An 18,804-nucleotide genomic window follows, 5' to 3' on the forward strand; every position below is an offset into this window, starting at 1 on the left:
TTTATTATTTCAACAACAATTATAAATCTAAATTATAAATTATTTTCCAGTCTCATTCATTCTGTCACTCCATATTTCATAGCACTATTAAGGTTGAATTTACAGTTAAAAGATTTACACAGTAAACAAGTCTTAAATAACGATCACAGTTAATGTCAGGTTACCAAACACGCTAAGCTGATATTCTCGGCCAGTGCTGGTCTCATAATATCATGTTACAGTATACAGGGTAGTTACACTACTACCATTACTGAAGATTAAGATATCCATTAAATCCCATGTTCTTCATTAGTATGGCGATACAGATCGAGGTGTCATGTCCGACGTCAGATTATGGAATGTGTGTCCGTTTTCACTCTGTCCGCTTTCTGAATCAGCGTCGTCATCTTTGTACATTGTCAGTTGGGAAAGTTTTGCCTGCTGTTGTTCGTAATTTTGTTTCCTCCATTTTATACGTCGATTTTGAAACCAAACTTTCACCTGGGCTTCTGTTAGGTTCAAAGAACAGGCTAAATAGTATCTGAAATAAAATTGAAATAACTTCTTTTAACATATGGGCATAGGTATTATCAGAAGTCTTTTACTAGTCCTGAACGTTTATTGATTCGTTTGCTTATTTAATTGGTAACAGTATTATATATGGTTCAGGGAACTTGTTCATTTATATTGTTTAAAACGGAATATGAATTTTAACGTTTGTATCGAAACTTTTGCATGTATCTTTCATCATTGTTGTTCTCTGTGTATCACTATTCTCCTTTTCTGCTAACGTGCATTCGTAAATAAATAAAATGAGTTTTCGGTGTTGCTCGTTCAATGAGACACCAACCCAACTATACTAATTAAAACCTGCTCGTCATAATATATAAAAAGAAGATATCGTATGATTGCCAATGAGACAACTTTTCACAAGACCAATTGGCACAGAAATTAACAAAATTATATATGCATGTATCTATGAGAAAAATCTTGCGTCAGCATAAACAAGAGATTGCGATACAAAGTAAACATAACCAAAATACCAAAGTGTTACATGATCGAGACAATAAAAAGGACAATACAGTATAAGACCAATCAAAAGGACATATGCTAATGTAAACAGTCAACACATGCAGGAATGGTAGGAGAAGTTCAACGGCAGCAGTCCTTTTGCGCCAATTACTGTTTTTCAGGGCTATCATTTGCGCCAAATTTTGTTTTCCAAATGTATCAATTGCGCCAATATTCGGAACCTATTTGCGCCAATTTACCTGTACACATATTTATTATAAAATTATTGATAAATATATATTTATTCTTATTTTTGGCTTAAAAAGTATCATATGTTCGGAGGTATTTAGCCATGAAGATGAGCATCTGGAGAGAAATGACTAAACATGCATTAGACAGTCAATATACAGAGAGAGCATACAACTTATTGCTTTGCTGAATATTTAATAAAGATATGCCAAGAAAGAAGAAAAGCTTTCAATGAATTGTTGCATGTTAATGTCTAAATTAATTAAAATTTATGAAAGCTTTTGCTGATTATGTTTTAGCCACGTATGTTGATGACACAGTGTTTTAATTGTTCCAATCATGCGTATGAACTTTAAAGTGAAGTTACAAGCTACTACACACAATAAATTTGAGAGTACCCATGCAGTAGCAGTAATTTAGAAGAAGATATGTTTCAGAAAAGGAAACATTTGCCGTGTAAAATGCTGGTTCCAAGTCCGAATAAAGGAGTAGGGAAGTCATTTTTCTTCTAATTGGCGCAATCGTATGTTTAATTTTTGGCGCAAATGATACCATGTAATTTTTAAAACATGTGGCGCAAACGTAGCATTGAAGAAAGGGTTATTCAACAACCGATAATTTATTTGTGATTCATACATTGTTTGAAATTTTAAAACTAAAAAAGAAAAAACTATTTTGTGCATTCGTCGATTTCGAAAAGGCTTTTGACACGATTTGGCGAGATGCACTGTGGTACAAAATGCTTTTAAATAATATGAATGGATGTATGTATAATGTAATTGTAAATATGTATCAAGGTACAAAGTCATGTATTTCATATAACAATGCCTTATCTGATTTCTTCCCATGTAGTAACGGGGTTAGACAAGGCGAAAATTTATCGCCTTTTCTTTTTTCTTTATTTTTAAATGATCTTGATTCTTTTTTGCAAAATTGTAACCTAGAGGGCCTAAAATCAGTGTCAAAAGAGCTTGAGGAAAAACTTGACATTTTTTTAAAACTTTTTATCATTTTGTACGCTGATGATACTGTTTTGATGGCCGAATCAGAAACTGAACTCCAAAAACTTTTAGATTGTTTCCAAGATTACACAGATGTATGGAAGCTAAAAGTTGATAAAACAAAGGTCGTGGTTTTTTCAAGGAGGCGACCATCATGTGATTTTCAATTTCTATTTAATGGCAAAAAACTTGATATTGTTGATGAATTTAACTACTTAGGAATAGTTCTAACAAGAACAGGCAATTTTAATAAAACAAAACAGTTTAATGTAGAAAAAGCTACCAAGGCTCTGTACGAAGTGTTAAGACTAGGTCGACTACATAATCTTTCTATATGTAGTCAGCTGGATTTATTTGATAAAATGGTAAAGCCAATACTACTGTACGGTTGTGAAGTATGGGGTATTGGCAATAACGACATGATTGAAAGGGTACATCTAAAATTTTGTAAATTGTTATTAAGTCTGAAAACATCTACACCCTCTTATATGATTTATGGGGAGCTTGGGAGATATCTTATAGACTTGGACATAAAAACTAGATTGATTTCATTTTGGGGGAAATTAAACTCTGGTAAAGAGACAAAACTATCATATATATTTTATATAAATTGTGTTATCACATGTCTATTAATGACAATGTGAAATTTTCATGGTTAAACAGAATAAAGACTATTCTGAACGAATGTGGTATCCCAAATGTGTGGGAAACGCAATCTTTTATAAATTGTAAGTGGTTAGTTTCATTCATCAAACTTAGACTTAAAGATCAGTATGTACAAGTCTGGCATTCTTTACTTGAAAACTCGCCAAAAGCAATAAATTACAAACTTTTTAAAGATTTTTTTGGAAAAGAAGGTTATATTGAAATTCTTGGGAACAAATTGTCTATTGATTTGTGTAGATTTAGGACCACAAATCACAATCTCCCTATTGAACAGGGTAGATGGAACAATATAGCTAGAAACAATAGATTTGTCTTCTATGTAATAAAAATGATATTGGTGATGAAATGCATTATATATTAGAATGTAAATACTTTGAAGAAAACAGGAAACATTGTCTGTCAAATTATTATTTAAAAAATGCAAATATTGTCAAAAAACAAATCAGAATTGATTAAACTATGTAAATTCATAAAGATTATTAACACAGGTGTATGTGCTCCTGGCTGAAATGGACTTCATATATTGTATTAGCAACTATTTAATTTGTTCTGTCTTCTTGTAAATATTGTACATAATTCATTTGTCTTCTCTATACCTATGTAATATGGTTTATTGAGAATAAAGATATATATAAGAAAAAAAGTTGTGGCGCAAAAGGACGCATTTTTGGCGCAAACGGATCTCCCCCAGTTCAACATTGACTCACCTTTCAGTGCCAACCATGTACTGTTGTTTCTCGAATTCAGCCTCTAGTTTTTCGAGTTGTTCTGGTGTAAATATGGTTCGCACTCGTTTTCCTTTCCCTTGTTTCCAGTCACTTTTCAGTTCTTTATCTGGTCGGTCTAGAAATAAAAAACATTTATAACTTTAAAATGTATTATCAAAATAACAAGATAGGGTTAATTGAAAAAAATAGAATTAAGGTATTATATTTGAGAAAGGGACAGAGACGAATTTATTCCATAAATAAAATGCATGCAGGCGGCTACTGTAGTTTATATGTACAGATTTTCTTAGTCAAACCTTAAGCAATCAAACGAAATATTAGTCAATGATATCTGGAAATAAAGCAATGTTACAGTACTATCGTTAAAAATTATTCAAATACAAATGTGTCAAAACAAAATGTATATTTTCTGTTCTTAAATAAGTTTAAAGACGGCTAAAATTTCAAGTTCAATGAAAAATTATCAAAATATGTGAAAGCGATTTATGTGCAAGGGAATCAGTTATCAACAGAACTTGCGTACTTAAAAAAATATATAGATATTTGAAAAACATATCGATGACCAAATATAAATATAGGGACCTAACTTCTATTTTGAGAAATTATTCAATAACCAACCAAACGAATTATAGAAATTATTCCCTGGTCAATAAGACCATCTGCAGATATTGAAATAATTCACTTTTCAATCTAGTAATTAAAGTAATATTTAATTTTAATAATCATCTTCGTATCTTTGAGGGGTATATTTAAATGCTAAATTATTCAACGTATTGATATTCCAAATCGACAAAAAGGCAATGCATTGTATTTTGGTTAAGGGGTGTGGTTGGTTTAATTATAACATTTTAGTGAAGGGGGCGTGGTCGGCTTAATTATAACACGTCACCTGCGTTCTCATTGGTAAATACCAGCAATATTTGATTATCTCAGAGATAATGACAGGGAACAATTTACTCATATTAAAAATATAAAAAAAATATTGATAAAATATTCCGGGTCAAATATACTCTAGTTTTTCTTTCCCAAACTGTGAAAATATAATCAATGGGTATGAAGAAAAAAGAACATAGGTCTGTGTGTATTTAATAGTAGTAGCGTGTAATTAACTTATAGAACAGGCTAATGTCATTTTAGAGAGATCGAAAATACAATATTCTAAAAACACCTGATGTTTGCTCAGAACTTTGTAAAACGTTCTAAATGGTGTTTGCAAACCTTTTAAAACTTTCAAAATTAATTGTCGCAGAAAAGAATGAACAAAACGGGGAAGTAACCAAAAAACTAAGTGACAAACTTTAAATAACTATTAATCTCTAAAGGTATTCACATTTCTATTAAAACTATATAATTATCGCAGCAATATTAAAAATCGTTTATTTACTAGATAGAGTATATTAAAAGAAGTTCTGTTGATCTCTCTTTTATATTTATATAGTTCTCTTTTGCTTTATTTTGCATCATTACTAAACGAAAATTCCCACGTGAAAGTTATGTAACGTTCAAAGACCTTTTAGATGTATTCATTAAGAAATACCTTCAACAAATGTTATTTCCAACTAGAAGAATATATTTAATACGCAAAACCATATCCTGTAGCAAGAAAACACGGATAAGACATTCGATAGAGAGTAAATAGACGCGAAACCAACACCAAAACAGTTCTTTCTATGAACTTTACATCTCAGCCAAAATGAAGCTATTGATTAACCCATCCTTTAACGTAAGAAAACTTATTTTCCATTCTGTAAGAACACGTTTTTCGCTTACTTTTTAGAAGCCTTTTCTAAGAACCCAAACCACCGATGATTTGTTTCTTTGCAAAATTAACTAAGCAGAGACCAATAATGTCGTGGATGTCATTTTGCAAACAAATCCGCGTTTTAAATTTATTTACGATGATTTAAATTAAAAGATAATTTATTGCCTACATTTTTTATATAACCACTTCAAATGAATACCGACATTACTCGTTAAATCATTCTCTGCATAATATTGTTATCTTATTCCCTTTGTATACGTATATTGTATTGGTTCGCATGTATAAAAACACCAAACCTAACGCTACTTGTTTTTGATCCTCTTTCAAAAAAAAAAATAACGCACAGAACAGAAACAAAAACAAACAGCATGCAATAAAAAAACAAATGAATAAGTGAGTTAGTAATGTACACAAATAGCAATTAGACGCTTTTTTCAATTTTCAAATTTTTCCTTAGAGTTTTATATACCACTGAATATCAAATTGGATTTTGTTTATTGTTTTAACATAAATCTGGCCGTTAGTTTTCTAGTTTTGATTGTTTAATATTTGTCATCGTGGGGTCTTTTTTAGCTTACTTTGCGGTATGTGTTTTGATCATTGTTGAAGGCCGTACGATGAACTGTAGTTTTTAACTTCTATGTCATTTGGTCTCTGGTAGAGAGTTGTTTCATTGGCAATTTTATTTTTTATTGTTCACTGGCGAAGATTAGAGTTTGATAAATATATATTTGTTCTAGGTAGTTTCACCCTGCCTAGTTTTCCTGTGTAGTTTTTCAAATCACAACTCTTAGAACTTTAGATTGTCTAATGTTTTTAAGACTGTACGACCCTATATATCGGCCTCCGAATGGTTTTCGGTTTAGTTTATGTGCCTGTTTGGGTTTCTATCTCGTTGATGTATTTTGTTTTTATTGAAGTCGTGGATATGGGATTGTTTTATTAATTTAATTTTAATTTAAAGTTAAAAATATAACATTTGTTTTTCAAACACGAAGGATTTGTTAACCCGAGGAAAAGATAATCATAACCGCATAGACCACAACTTTTTTGGAATTTATATATATATGTTTTCAGTGATCTCCAAATTCGTATCTGATCTAGCTTTTCAACTGTTTTTATTATAGCGAGAGCCACTAACGAGTCTTGATTTGTATACATATCGCAAGTATGGCGTACACATGAAGAACAAGAGAAAATCGTATATGCTGTCAGTGCGATTCAAATACAATTGGTGACGAATATCATTATTTTTGTGTGTGTTCCAATGAACAAATTAAGTCTTTAAGAGAAAGGTATATACCTACATATTACACAAAACATCCTTCCCAATTGACATTTACTGGTCTATTATCACATTATTACGTGCCAGTGCTAACAAAAGTGTGCATGTTTCTAAGACATATTGAAAAAAATATTTTCCTTATTCATAGCATGTTACAATAACTTCATATCCACGTTGCAATTAAGAATTTTGCAAACAAATTAACCAAATATATGGTATATATCAATTTTATTGTATGATTTCACTTTTTTGTTTATTGTATTTCTTGCTAGTAAATTTATAAGTATATATGTAATTGTTAATGTATAATTAGTATCCTCTTGTAGCACCATACGTGTGTCTAAGTTGAAATAAATTGTCTTGTCTTGTCTTGAAATTCTATAGAAGCATAATATCTTCGGTGAGCTTCTATTGTTCCTTTTTTATACTCTTATAAAAAAGGTTAATATATTTCATGTTTTCTTGATAGAGGTTAATTTCGTCAATCATTTTGTATATGGAAAGTGCAGTTCAGCAATTTTCTTACGAATTTTACTTAGAAATTTAGCCTTTGACATATACATGTATATCATGAATAGTGGTCTGACGATTGACGGCCTTTAAGGAAGTTCGCTACTCAGTTTCAAAATAAATAGCTTTCCATAACACAAGTATATATTGATAGAGGATTAATTAAGGAATCAAAAAATATAGAGGTCAATGTGCTTGTTTTCGAGATATTAGCCATTGAAATTTTGGCGGAAAATGTTCTCTCTTGATTTTTTCATTACTTTATCATTAACAAGTTAAAGTTAAAGTTCTCAAAATCTATCTTTTACAAATGGCTTATAATTCAACATGTGAAAGATATATAAAAAGAAAAATGGAGGTCAATGGGCAAAATTTTTTAATGCATTCAAATAGATAAAACCAGAGGATTTCGAAAATCTGACAACAATTCGAAAACAGGACAAGCGAACATCCTTAAAACAATTTTCGTCGAACCAATAGATGATATTTTTTTTTGAAGTATTTATGTTTTCAGTTTCCTTTTAACGTAGATCTTATTCGTCATTTTATATCTGCATCTTCCTATTTAATTTCTTTTAATTTTTAAATATATTTATTCATCTTTTCTCCTTTAAAATTCAAAATATTTAATTAAATTATACTGAAGAGTTGGAGAAGACCAAATATTAGATTTTTTTTAACTTTCTGAATATGATAATATGTCTACTTTGTATGTTAAAACCGCGATGGAAATGCAAATTTGAAAATGCAATGTAAACTTATCGGCACTGAATTTTCAAAAAATGAATGTGTGTGTGTGTGTCTTCGTGGTTCGAATAGCTTTACTATGCGTACTTTGAACTGAAACGGAGGTAGACAGTTCTCAGTCCCATACATGGAACTCAAAACTATAATATTATTTAAGAGAATATTTTAGTTTCTCTGCATACGGGCTATTTAAATTAGAAGAGAACTATAATTGAATCCAAACATCGTTTGCCCCCTATTATATAACAATAAGTTCAATGCTCTATAAAGTCGACTATACATTTCAATTTTGATTTAACAAAGTATACAATATTCCCACACTTTTTAATTTATACAAATTCAAACAAATTGAAAATCAGCATGACATTTATTAAATCGGAAACTTATATACTATTTTCTATTTTCACACTAAATATAGCTAACGGACAGCTTGAGGGAACGCTCTCTTTCTACTATCAAGTTAGTGGTTATTTGACACCAGTTAATTAGTTTCTTACCAACACCTCATTAACTTACGAAACTCTGATATCTTATATAGTCACTCATTACAATAATTTATATTCTTAATTTGATAATTTTTGTAAAAAAAAAAAGAAGAAAAAAAAAGGCGCATACTCCATATTGTTTAATCGGATTTCCGTGTTTCAAAATGTTTATGTATTTGGGTGGAATGGAATATTTGGATTGAACATAAGAACATAAAGCAAAGTTTTAGAATATATACTGGGACGTAGCAAATATAAAACATATGTATTTTTTTAAAAGTTGACTGCATGGTCACTGTGTAGTCGCCACCAATGAACTTTTCTTCTCAAACATTATATTACTTTGAGATGAAGACCCTATAGTATATATAATTTATTATATTTTTTCGAATTTTCGAAACATGCAATTTGAAGATTTTGGTATGAAAATAGTTTAAAAAATTCCTGTGTATATATATCATATCCTTTATCTGACTGAATCTATCTGATGCTTTTGTATTAATATTTACCAGTTATATTAGCCTTGCAACCATATTGAGAAATAAACATAATCCATAAAAAAAAAAAAAAAGGATAATCCCTACCACCGTAAACCATCCAAAAAAGTTGATTTGTTATTGCTTAGAGTTCTAGTAAAAATGCCCGAATTATATACGAATCAAGGAAATGCTTGTTTTGTGACTACATTCGTATAAATGTAAAGTATCTATGGCGACTCTGTTATCGTTGTCATACATTTCTACTTCATTGGATATCAAAATTTCATCGTATTTCTTGTAGCTGAGTTATGAGAAATGTAACTTATGCTGAAGTTCTAATTATAATTTTTCAATTGTGTTGCTTCGTGTTAATAATATCAATGATAATACTTATAATACTAATAATGATGATGATAATAATAATAATAATAATAATAAAACAGGAAAAAAAATAATTCTTACCGTAAAATTCTGTAACTTTCTTGATAGGAGTGACTTTATCTTTCGGTGAGAGGTAAGGATGCGAAGCTTCAAAAAGACGCTGTTGTCTTCTTTGAACCTCATCTGAATCTTTATATTTCCCATGACTAGATGTGTAAACTTCTGATGATTTTGAAGACGGAATTTGTTTTTCTTCAACATGATCTCTATTTAGTATAGCGTCAATGGTAAAAGCACTAGATTTGCTGCTGAAACTACCAGTATGGTGTGCGTGAAGATTTGAATACTGACTTTGAAGGAAAGCTGGATGTACTCCACAGCCAGGAAATGACCAAAATCCCTGATGGAAAGCTAACGGATGATGAGCTCCTATATTCATCATTGAAATACAAACTGAACAACCTTTTTTCGGAGAATTAAGAGTAGCTATTGAGTTGAAAGTGTTGGAATGATGTCATTTGGTGATATCTCAGTATTTATTTTATTGATGTACAATAGATTGATATGGGTGATTAAATGTGGTAATTTCAATTATAATTTCTAAATCATGCGGGCTTGATTTGATTGGATTAAATTATGCAAACTCCGCCCTTCACGTCACAATTTTTTTTATCCTACAGGCAATCTGTCAGTATAGCAATTCCAATAGAAAAAATAAAATAAAGCTCAAGATAAGTAATACTTATTAATATTGTTGTATTTATCAAATTTAGAAATGTATTTTTAAAATGGTAGAAGGAGAAGATACATTAAGTTTTTTTTAAATTAAAAAAAAAAAGACGATAAAAACAGTCGGAGTATCTGATGGTCCAGAAATCTTTTCGTATTCAAATTTAATAGTTTCGCACATACTCGATGGTTTTGGAAAAAAAAAGTGTTTGGTGTTGGGTCATTATTTTAATTTTTAAAACATGTATACAAAATGTTAAAATTGTTATAATTTGCAATATGAAATATATGTTATTGCATAATTGATAATGTTTACTATTTAAAATATCTAGTTTTTGCTTTATTCTATATAAGAAATATGAGAATCTTATATTGTTTGTAGTAATGTGCTTTTCAAAAATATTTCAGTGAACAGTAACTGCTTTAAGAAAAATAAGACTAAATTCGGCGAATTATGCAATCAGATACATAAATAAGTACAAAAGGAGACATCTATCATCGAACAGATTTCTCACAGTTTTATTGGAAATAGTTCGAATCGTTGTTATTACTTATTGGAGTTATTTCCTTTTATCAACAATTTTTATTTTTAGACCAAACAAACTTACTAAAATGTATTGAGCGGCGAGTTAGTTTGTACGAATTTGTCTTACGATTGTGCGAACAATTTCCACGTTTGCGCAAAATTTACCTCAGTGTGAAAAGTTACTTTGTTTCCACGAATTTTAAATTGAATGTAATCTAAATTAAACAAGGACATTTCAAAGATTTATTAAACGCAAGTAAATAGAGTGAAATAAACAGTTGATAAAGATAATCCTCCTAAGATATTAATCAAAATTATTCGATTGAAAAAAATCCAGCAAAATAATGTTAACACCTCATTTATTAGTGATATAATTATCTAATTTTCACACAAACAGTCACCATTACATCATAATTGAAAATGGAAATTACATGTTTTAACCTTTTTTTCTCATTTAGAACAATGTAAAACTGATGGTATCTTCCTGTCTTTAGGTTTAACAAGACAGTAATTAAGAAGGAGTAAAGATAATCAATTATATCAACTAAATCAGAGGCAACAGGCGTTCGTCATGCGAATGCACTCTCAGTCAAAATATGGAATAGGAAAATTTACAAACTCAGACTTTACTTTAGCTGAAATAGAAGAAAAAATTGAGATATATACTGTTACCCTTTTAAAACAAAATTGGGAATATCATTTTAATGTAAAACCCTTTTTAGGGTTCTACTGAAACCAAACAAAACTTTTAACGGTCCTAAATTTGTAACCCCCATTTAACACCATGAGGACTAACTGACTTCTTTTCATTCAGTGAATTTTTCACTTCATCGAAAGAAAAAAATCCAGAACCCTGTAAACAGCAACAAATTAAACGACACGGTAAAAAAGGACTATAGTTGATTTTTTGTGTTTTTTTCTACGCTTTGTCTGGGACTAGTATAATAGTCCCAGGCGTTGCAGAATTGCCAAATTAACGCTTCTTGGAAATATTTTTGCTCTAAATCAAGTCACTGAATATAATCCAAATCTAAATAGTCCTAGAATTAATTAACCCTGGACACAAAATATGTTGGCCTCCAGCTCAACAGACTTACTTATTTTCAAATCTTGTGCTCTCTGTATCAGACAATTTCGCAACAGAAGAAACAGCAACGAAACAAATCTCAATAATTATAAGCTCTGCAATGTATTTTAAAATTGGTTAATATTATTGTCGTTGAACAGTGGCGGATCCAGGGGGGGGGGGGGGTGGTTCCGGGGGTGCGCACCCCCCCTTTATTTTTGCCGATCAATGCATTTGTATCGGGACATATGTTTTGCACCCCCCCCCCCCTTTGCCCTGGGTGCCCTGGGTTAGCACCCCCCTTTCGAAAATTCCTGCATCCGCCCCTGGTTGAATTTTGTTAAATTTCTAAAATATCTGAATCATAATCAGTTACTACTTCCTGAACAATATTTTAAGGGGCGGGTGTTTTTTTTGCAGCCACATGAAAAGCTTCCAAATCAGAGTGGCATAAACTAGTTTTCAATTTGGGGTGTGCAATGCGAAAGTTATTTATATTACGTAGTTCGGACAAAAATATTGACGTTACGTTGGTTTAAATTATACTTTGAAGAATAATTATGACCAATCTGATGACATTTTTACTGCCTTTTATTATAAAAGTAATTTAATATTTAAATTGAATTTATGTTCGCATATACTGCACAAGTATGTCTTTAATAGAATTAGTATTATAAACATACGGGAGCTCATTTATTGTTAATTTCAACAAGTAAATAAAGTTGATCGGATCATATTAAATAGCCCATCAGTCTTAAGTCCCTAATTCTTCAACAATAGAAACCACGAGTTTAAATATTTATACAAGAAAATCTCTTTAAATCGTTGTTTTTTCTTGTTACGTTTGTTTTCTTTAAATCGGAATATTTTATAATGAGATTTTCAGGGTACTGTTAAATGCATGGTCAATCCGAGGACTCATTTAAATCAAATTAAAGAAAATTTAATTTTGTGTACATTAAATAATTTTAATTTACATGTGTTCCAATGGAAATGGTATTACAGAATATTTCTTCCGCTTATATCATCAATTTTTATTTAAAATATAGGATCATCGGATTCAAAAGTTGAATAATGAAAGATTCTTAAAAAATGTTTTGTGTTTCAAGTTTGCATTTATAAGTTGGTATCATGAATATTTGTTTATAGTGTCGGGGATCTCGTGTCTTGTTTTCTATCTATTGTCATATCCTGCCAATTAGCTTTTATATTTCTCTGTTTTAAGCTTTTGCCATATCTTCCTATTCGTTTTCTTTTAAACTCTTTTCTTGAGTGTTAACTTAGGCATGATACAATACCAAGAACAATCCCACTGTTATGGTACATTTCTACCCTTAAGTAAAACTGTACTGACTGGCCACATGATAAAACTGATGATGTATTTTTGTCTAAATTCAGTACTGCTGAAATTTATACTTATATTTGTATAGTGACTTTTTTGTTATATTCAGTACATATCTTTTCAGTATTGTTTTAATCTTTAATTTCATTACATTTTGTTACTTTGAATACATATTACTGTCCACATATTACGCATCCCTAATTCACAAAAATATGAATTGAGAAGACATTTTGAATTCGACCTATGATCTTGAATAACAGACACGTGTCTTAAATAAACATTAAATTGCTCCGATATCATGTCTATTTTTAGCTTACTGGTGTGTTTTTTACATAGTCCATGAAAGTTCTTGCACCAACAAAACATTCTTTACTTGAAAACAGATAAAAAAAAAAATGACCAAAATGGCGTATACATGTAACGCAAGACAACCTGTGAAAACTTAGGATCGATATGCGAACCCGTGATGTGACGTTTTTGCACACTCGGCCATCTCCTTTTTCGTGATCTCGACCAACCAATGGCATAACATAACATGCGTTTAAGAATAAACGGAAGAATGTATGATATCTTATTAAATGTGACACATCTACATCTTCACCTTACGAATGTAATGATAGTTGTTGTAAAAAATCATAAATAAGAAGATGTCATATCACCAATGAGACAACTATATCCACCAAAGTTCAAATGCATTTAAAAGTGTGGGATGCGAGAAATAATCAGCAATCGTACGGCTTTCAAAACCCATACCTTATATTGTAAGCTTACCGACATGAAAAATGTGAAAGAATTCAATTCAGAAAATAAAACGGTATAATTTATACCAGAACAATTTACTTTGCTCATTGTTGAAGGCCGTACGATGACCTACAGTTGTTAATTTCTGTGTCATTTGAATTGGTCTCGTATAGAGAGTTGTCTCATTGGCAATCATATACCACATCTTCTTTTTTACATTTATACTAAAAACAAATATGACATGACAGCGTCTTACTTCATATAGTGAAATAACATGAATATATACATATTTGATTCCACCAGTTTTATTCTCTCGCTAACTTATAAATCTCAGGGTGGTGTTCTCGAAGCTATCTTAGGATTAGGACGTGTCCTAAGTCTATCTTATGACAATTCTTTGTCCTAAGTCGTGTTCTCGAAGCTCTCTTAAATTATGATATATCTCATTTTTCGTCCTAACTTTAGGACACCCAATAAGGTCTCTTAAGTTCATCATATCTTCATCCTAGCATAATAAAGTTTAAATTTCGCTTTTTGCTCATTCAAGGGGTACAATCAAAATCACGTGATGGATATACACACACCGGAAGTTACAGTCGAACTCGCCGCTTGAAAGGTTAGTAGTTGCATTTTATTGTTTATTTCAATTAAATTTTGATTAATAAGTTGGCACACCGAATGTCGGATAGTATGTAGTTTTAAAATACACAATTGTTTTTGCTAGAAAGCGTGCAGTTATTGCAAACACTTCGACGGTGAAATTTTGGAACTGTGTCGAAGTGTTCGCATTAACTGCACGCTTTCCAGCAAGGGTAATTGTGTATTTCAAAACTAGATAGTATCCTACATTCGGTGCACTACCTTATTTATTAAATTTTATTGATATAAACAAGTAAATACGACTACTTACCTTTCAAGCGGTCTGCTCGACTGTTACTTCCGGTGTGTGTATATCCATCACGTGATTTTGATTGTACCCCTTGTCATTATTTTACGTGAAAATGAACATGAAATGAAACGCACCATCGGTTATTAACTTGTATATAAAGAAATTGTGCATGATTTTAAACTTTGAACTTCGTGTTTCACGATACAATTACACTAGACAAATTTAATTCTCATTTCAAAACAAAATGTTTTCCAGTTTAAATTACAATCCTTTTTGATATAATTACATTGGTAATTATGCATTTGATTCTATACATGGTATAATAAAATTCGTAAACAATTTTATTAAATAATTCCGGCATAAATAAATGTTTTATCAAAAAACTACTTTATGATTTAATATTTCGACTTAGGATATGTTTAGGACGTCCTAACATAAGATTCGCCTGAGAAAGCTTCTAGACACAACTTAAGAGTGTCCTAAACTGATCCTAAGTCCATCCTAAAATTGGTCTAAGATGTGTCTTAGGACGAATCTTAGGATACTTTCGAGAACACCACCCCAGAGCGATAATGTTCTTTTGATAAAATTGTCTACAAAGGTGTAGGTATCGTGGCCAACTACTTAACAAAGCAACAATATTTTCAACAGTAAAAAAATTGAGCTAGAGCTCTATAGATGGTATTTTGCCTGAATATTGGTAAACACAAATTTGCATTTCTGAGCTTTGCACTCTTGATTATACCTCGAATATAAATTAGTAATATTCTAAAAGTATTAAATTTGTCTTACTTATTTTTCATCTACAAACTGAAATAAGAAGGCAGGTGCTTGATGGATAGCATCATTAAAACTTAATTTTAATCCAGAAATTCATTAAATTATACGTATAATTACTTATTTCAGGTTCTGGCTATTATTGAGATAAACAATCTATATTTACTTTCTAAACAGTTACCATAAGATAAAACGAAACGAAATACATTTATATATATGATATTTAAAACTGGGGTTAACCGAGACAGGTGAAGTCCGAAACGACTTAATCATTTATTTTTAATTCATTAAATAAGTTTTGAATAACACCTATTGTAAATTTAATTTCATGTTCTTGGCTGTAAGAAAACGATTTCGTTTCAATAATAGCGGAAAACATTTGTATATATTCTAGTTGATGTAATATACCATTGACATACAATATATTTGGCTTCGTGACGATATTTTTGAGTCATCCTGTCTGTAACGGGCCTCTTTGACACATTCCCCATTTCAATTCTCAATTTTATCTAAAAGTGTAGGGAGGGACACAAATTTCGGATCCCTACATTTTTACAGCAAATCTCTCTAGGAATATTACAGTCAATATCCCTAGGGTTATTTTCTCGTACACACAAAATGATCTTTCTTCCTCAAATTCTAAAAGTAAATTTCCTTCATAGGAGTAAGCATTTCTTACCACCTACCCCCTCCCCAACCCCCCAACATTGATAAGGCTTTTTTTTTTTAGATTTACGTATTCCGAGGCTTTTCTCTATCAAACTATATTTGTAAACAGCTTATAATTTGATTGAATATAATAATGAACTCTCATTATTCTTAACGACACTTATATTATTTAATCAACTGATGTTCAACAGGTTAACATTCTCTATTTTTTATAATTATATATGTGTATATCATTTTGAAACCTTTTTGCTGTTCGGTGTGAGCCAATGTTCCGAGTTGAAGGCCGTACTTCGACCTATACTGGATATAGAAAGATGTGGTATGAGTGCCAATGAGACAACTATCCATCCAAATAACTATTCATAAAAGTAAACCATTATAGGTCAAGGTACGGCCTTCAACACAGAGCCTTGGCTCACACCAAACAGCAAGCTATAAAAGCCCACAAATTAGTACTGTAAAACCATTCAAACGGGAAAACCAACGGTCTAATCTATATAAAAAATAATGGTTTACTTTTACAAATTGTGACCTGGATGTAGAGTTGTCTCGTTGGCACCCATATCACACTTTATATTCATACATATGTGTGAATGTTCTATGTTATATAAGTGGAGGTACTTATAAAATATTCAATATTGAATTTGAAGATCATGTAATCAACACAGTCTACTAATTGCTAAGTAAAGAAGCCAATGCACTTTCAGGTGTATATAATGCACACATATCAGTATATATAATCTGGTCGCATTTTCTTACATTTTTTTTTAATTACAAGAAATTATATCAAATTACATTTAAATTACATAAAAAAAAAGTTTGGTCTTTCCCACGAATACCCAAATGGAAGAACACCCCTCCTAGTTGTCAACACGAATAGCGTTTTAATATCACACGAAAAAAATATATAATAGACACCAGAGGCGCATGATTATCGCCCATCTTTAACCTATATTTACACCAATTTTAACTATACTTACCTGTTTACACCTTTATCTACCTGTTATCACTTACAAATTGATATCATTAAAGAAGCCGACAACATGAGATTTGAAGATAATGGACAAAAAAGAACTGTATTCTTGCTCAATTTGTTTTTTCTTTTGTATGCAAAGATTTAATTAGGGGCATAAAACCGAATTATCACCCGGACGGGAATTGTCTAACTTGTAACAAGTCCATATTGATCTTTGACACATTTTCCTATAAAACTTGAAAGTTTGAGTATTGATTTTAGCACCTTAAATTGACCACCGGAGAGAAGCACTCTTAATCTCATTAATTTGAAATAAAATTGAAATTAATTTTGTTTACTTCTGTTAAAGAATAAGAAAGAAGTTAAATAGTGAAATAAGGTCCCTAATATCTTAAATCAGGTGTAAATGACATGGCGTAATAACTTGACAATTTATTTTATTCTTGCTATTCAGTCAAATTTATTTCAGTTTTTATATTAGCGGGGTTGTTAATTGTAACGCGAATCCTTTCGCTTTTGCCGGAAGTATGGAAACTAATGGTCGATCAGTCCTGCTTCAACAATGTACATGTATATCACATCAACTGTGAATATTATTAAAACAAAAAGAGATACAGCCTCCTTGATTTATCCAACACCGAATGTATGAGTCTTATATGTGTAAAAATGAAAAGAAATATCAGACATTAATTATACCCCTAAAATAACAAAAAATACTAAACTTACACTTAAACTGCTGCATGTGTATGAGAAAGGTTATACATGTCAATGATATAAAAGGCTTAACTGCAACTTCATGCATGCAGGAACATTAACTAAATTATATTATAACTCAAGACTTACATGTATAGCACTAAGTAATCATCTGATATTAAAACCACATGCAACTGAGGTACTTGTTCTATATATCGCAAATGCCTACATCTTCTTTATTTTAAATTTGCGTTAACCCACGTCAACATTTCATTTTGACATGTTGTGTTGATATCAAACGTTTAAAAAATAAATGCTCCAATTTAGGTGTCTGCATGGAAGTATATAAAGGGAACTGCACACAGTGGAACAGCAATAACCAAAAATATATGTATATTAAAAGTACACCTTTGCGTTATCATTTTTTTTATCTTGTCGTCAAGTGTAGTTATATAGCCACCCAGATGCAGGAGTCACCAAGGGGACATTCTGATGTGTATTATTTAAATCTAGTGCATAATATATATAGTTTGGTTAAAATGAAACTCTCTGACATACAGGTCCCATAATGTGACTTGGGAATTAAAATATTGTCACTCTGGTCTTCCTCCGATTGACAGTCAAAAAAAATTCGGTGCCCCGTGTAAAAAGAGCTAGGGCCATGCTCTGTGTATGTATAAAACTCTTGCAACAATTATTTGATGGATCTGTACAGATGGCCTATATATAGCTGACTAACATTTTGTCCCTATCGACAATTTACCCTCATCTTACAGTGGCCTTAGCGACATTTTTCGCCCTTCTTCATGGTTGACTCCTACATGTATTACAGGACCTACCAATTGTAGGTATTGTAATTAATTACCGCCCTGAAAATGCATGAAATATTTGCCACTGTGCCTTTAACAACAAACAATCAATTAATAAATTTGACAAAAAAAGTCATGAAATAATATTAAAAGACAAATGTTGGGATAAATTATGAGAATTGTTCATGAAAGCACACATACATATTTAGTTCAATCATGATATGGTTATTTTCTTTATTCATTATTAGTACTATAACCAAATGAACTGAACAGCAGACAAAAACAAGTGAACATACACTAAGGA

At 30.9% G+C, this 18,804-nt stretch overlaps 1 protein-coding gene across 1 annotated transcript; it reads right to left on the reverse strand.

The window, feature by feature from the left end:
* On the reverse strand, window positions 1–9,771 carry LOC139520765 (homeobox protein notochord-like). The gene is made up of 3 exons (XM_071313693.1): window positions 9,365–9,771; window positions 3,614–3,749; window positions 1–520 (listed from the first exon to the last, which is right to left on the reverse strand). Exons 1-3 carry the CDS (start codon window positions 9,723–9,725, stop codon window positions 289–291), a joined length of 729 nt encoding a protein of 242 aa, XP_071169794.1. The 5' UTR covers window positions 9,726–9,771; the 3' UTR covers window positions 1–288.
* Window positions 9,772–18,804: the final 9,033 nt, after the last annotated feature.

This window comes from Mytilus edulis, chromosome 4 (assembly GCF_963676685.1).
Source record: "Mytilus edulis chromosome 4, xbMytEdul2.2, whole genome shotgun sequence".
NCBI lineage: Eukaryota > Metazoa > Mollusca > Bivalvia > Mytilida > Mytilidae > Mytilus > Mytilus edulis.

Coding starts and splice junctions, on each gene's coding strand:
- LOC139520765 (XM_071313693.1), bottom strand. CDS start 9,725: ATGATGAATATAGGAGCTCATCATCCGTTAGCTTTCCATCAGGGATTT. Junction 3,750..9,364: donor GAAAGTTACAGAATTTTACG/GTAAGAATTATT, acceptor TTTTATTTCTAG/ACCGACCAGATAAAGAACTG. Junction 521..3,613: donor TACATGGTTGGCACTGAAAG/GTGAGTCAATGT, acceptor ATTTTATTTCAG/ATACTATTTAGCCTGTTCTT.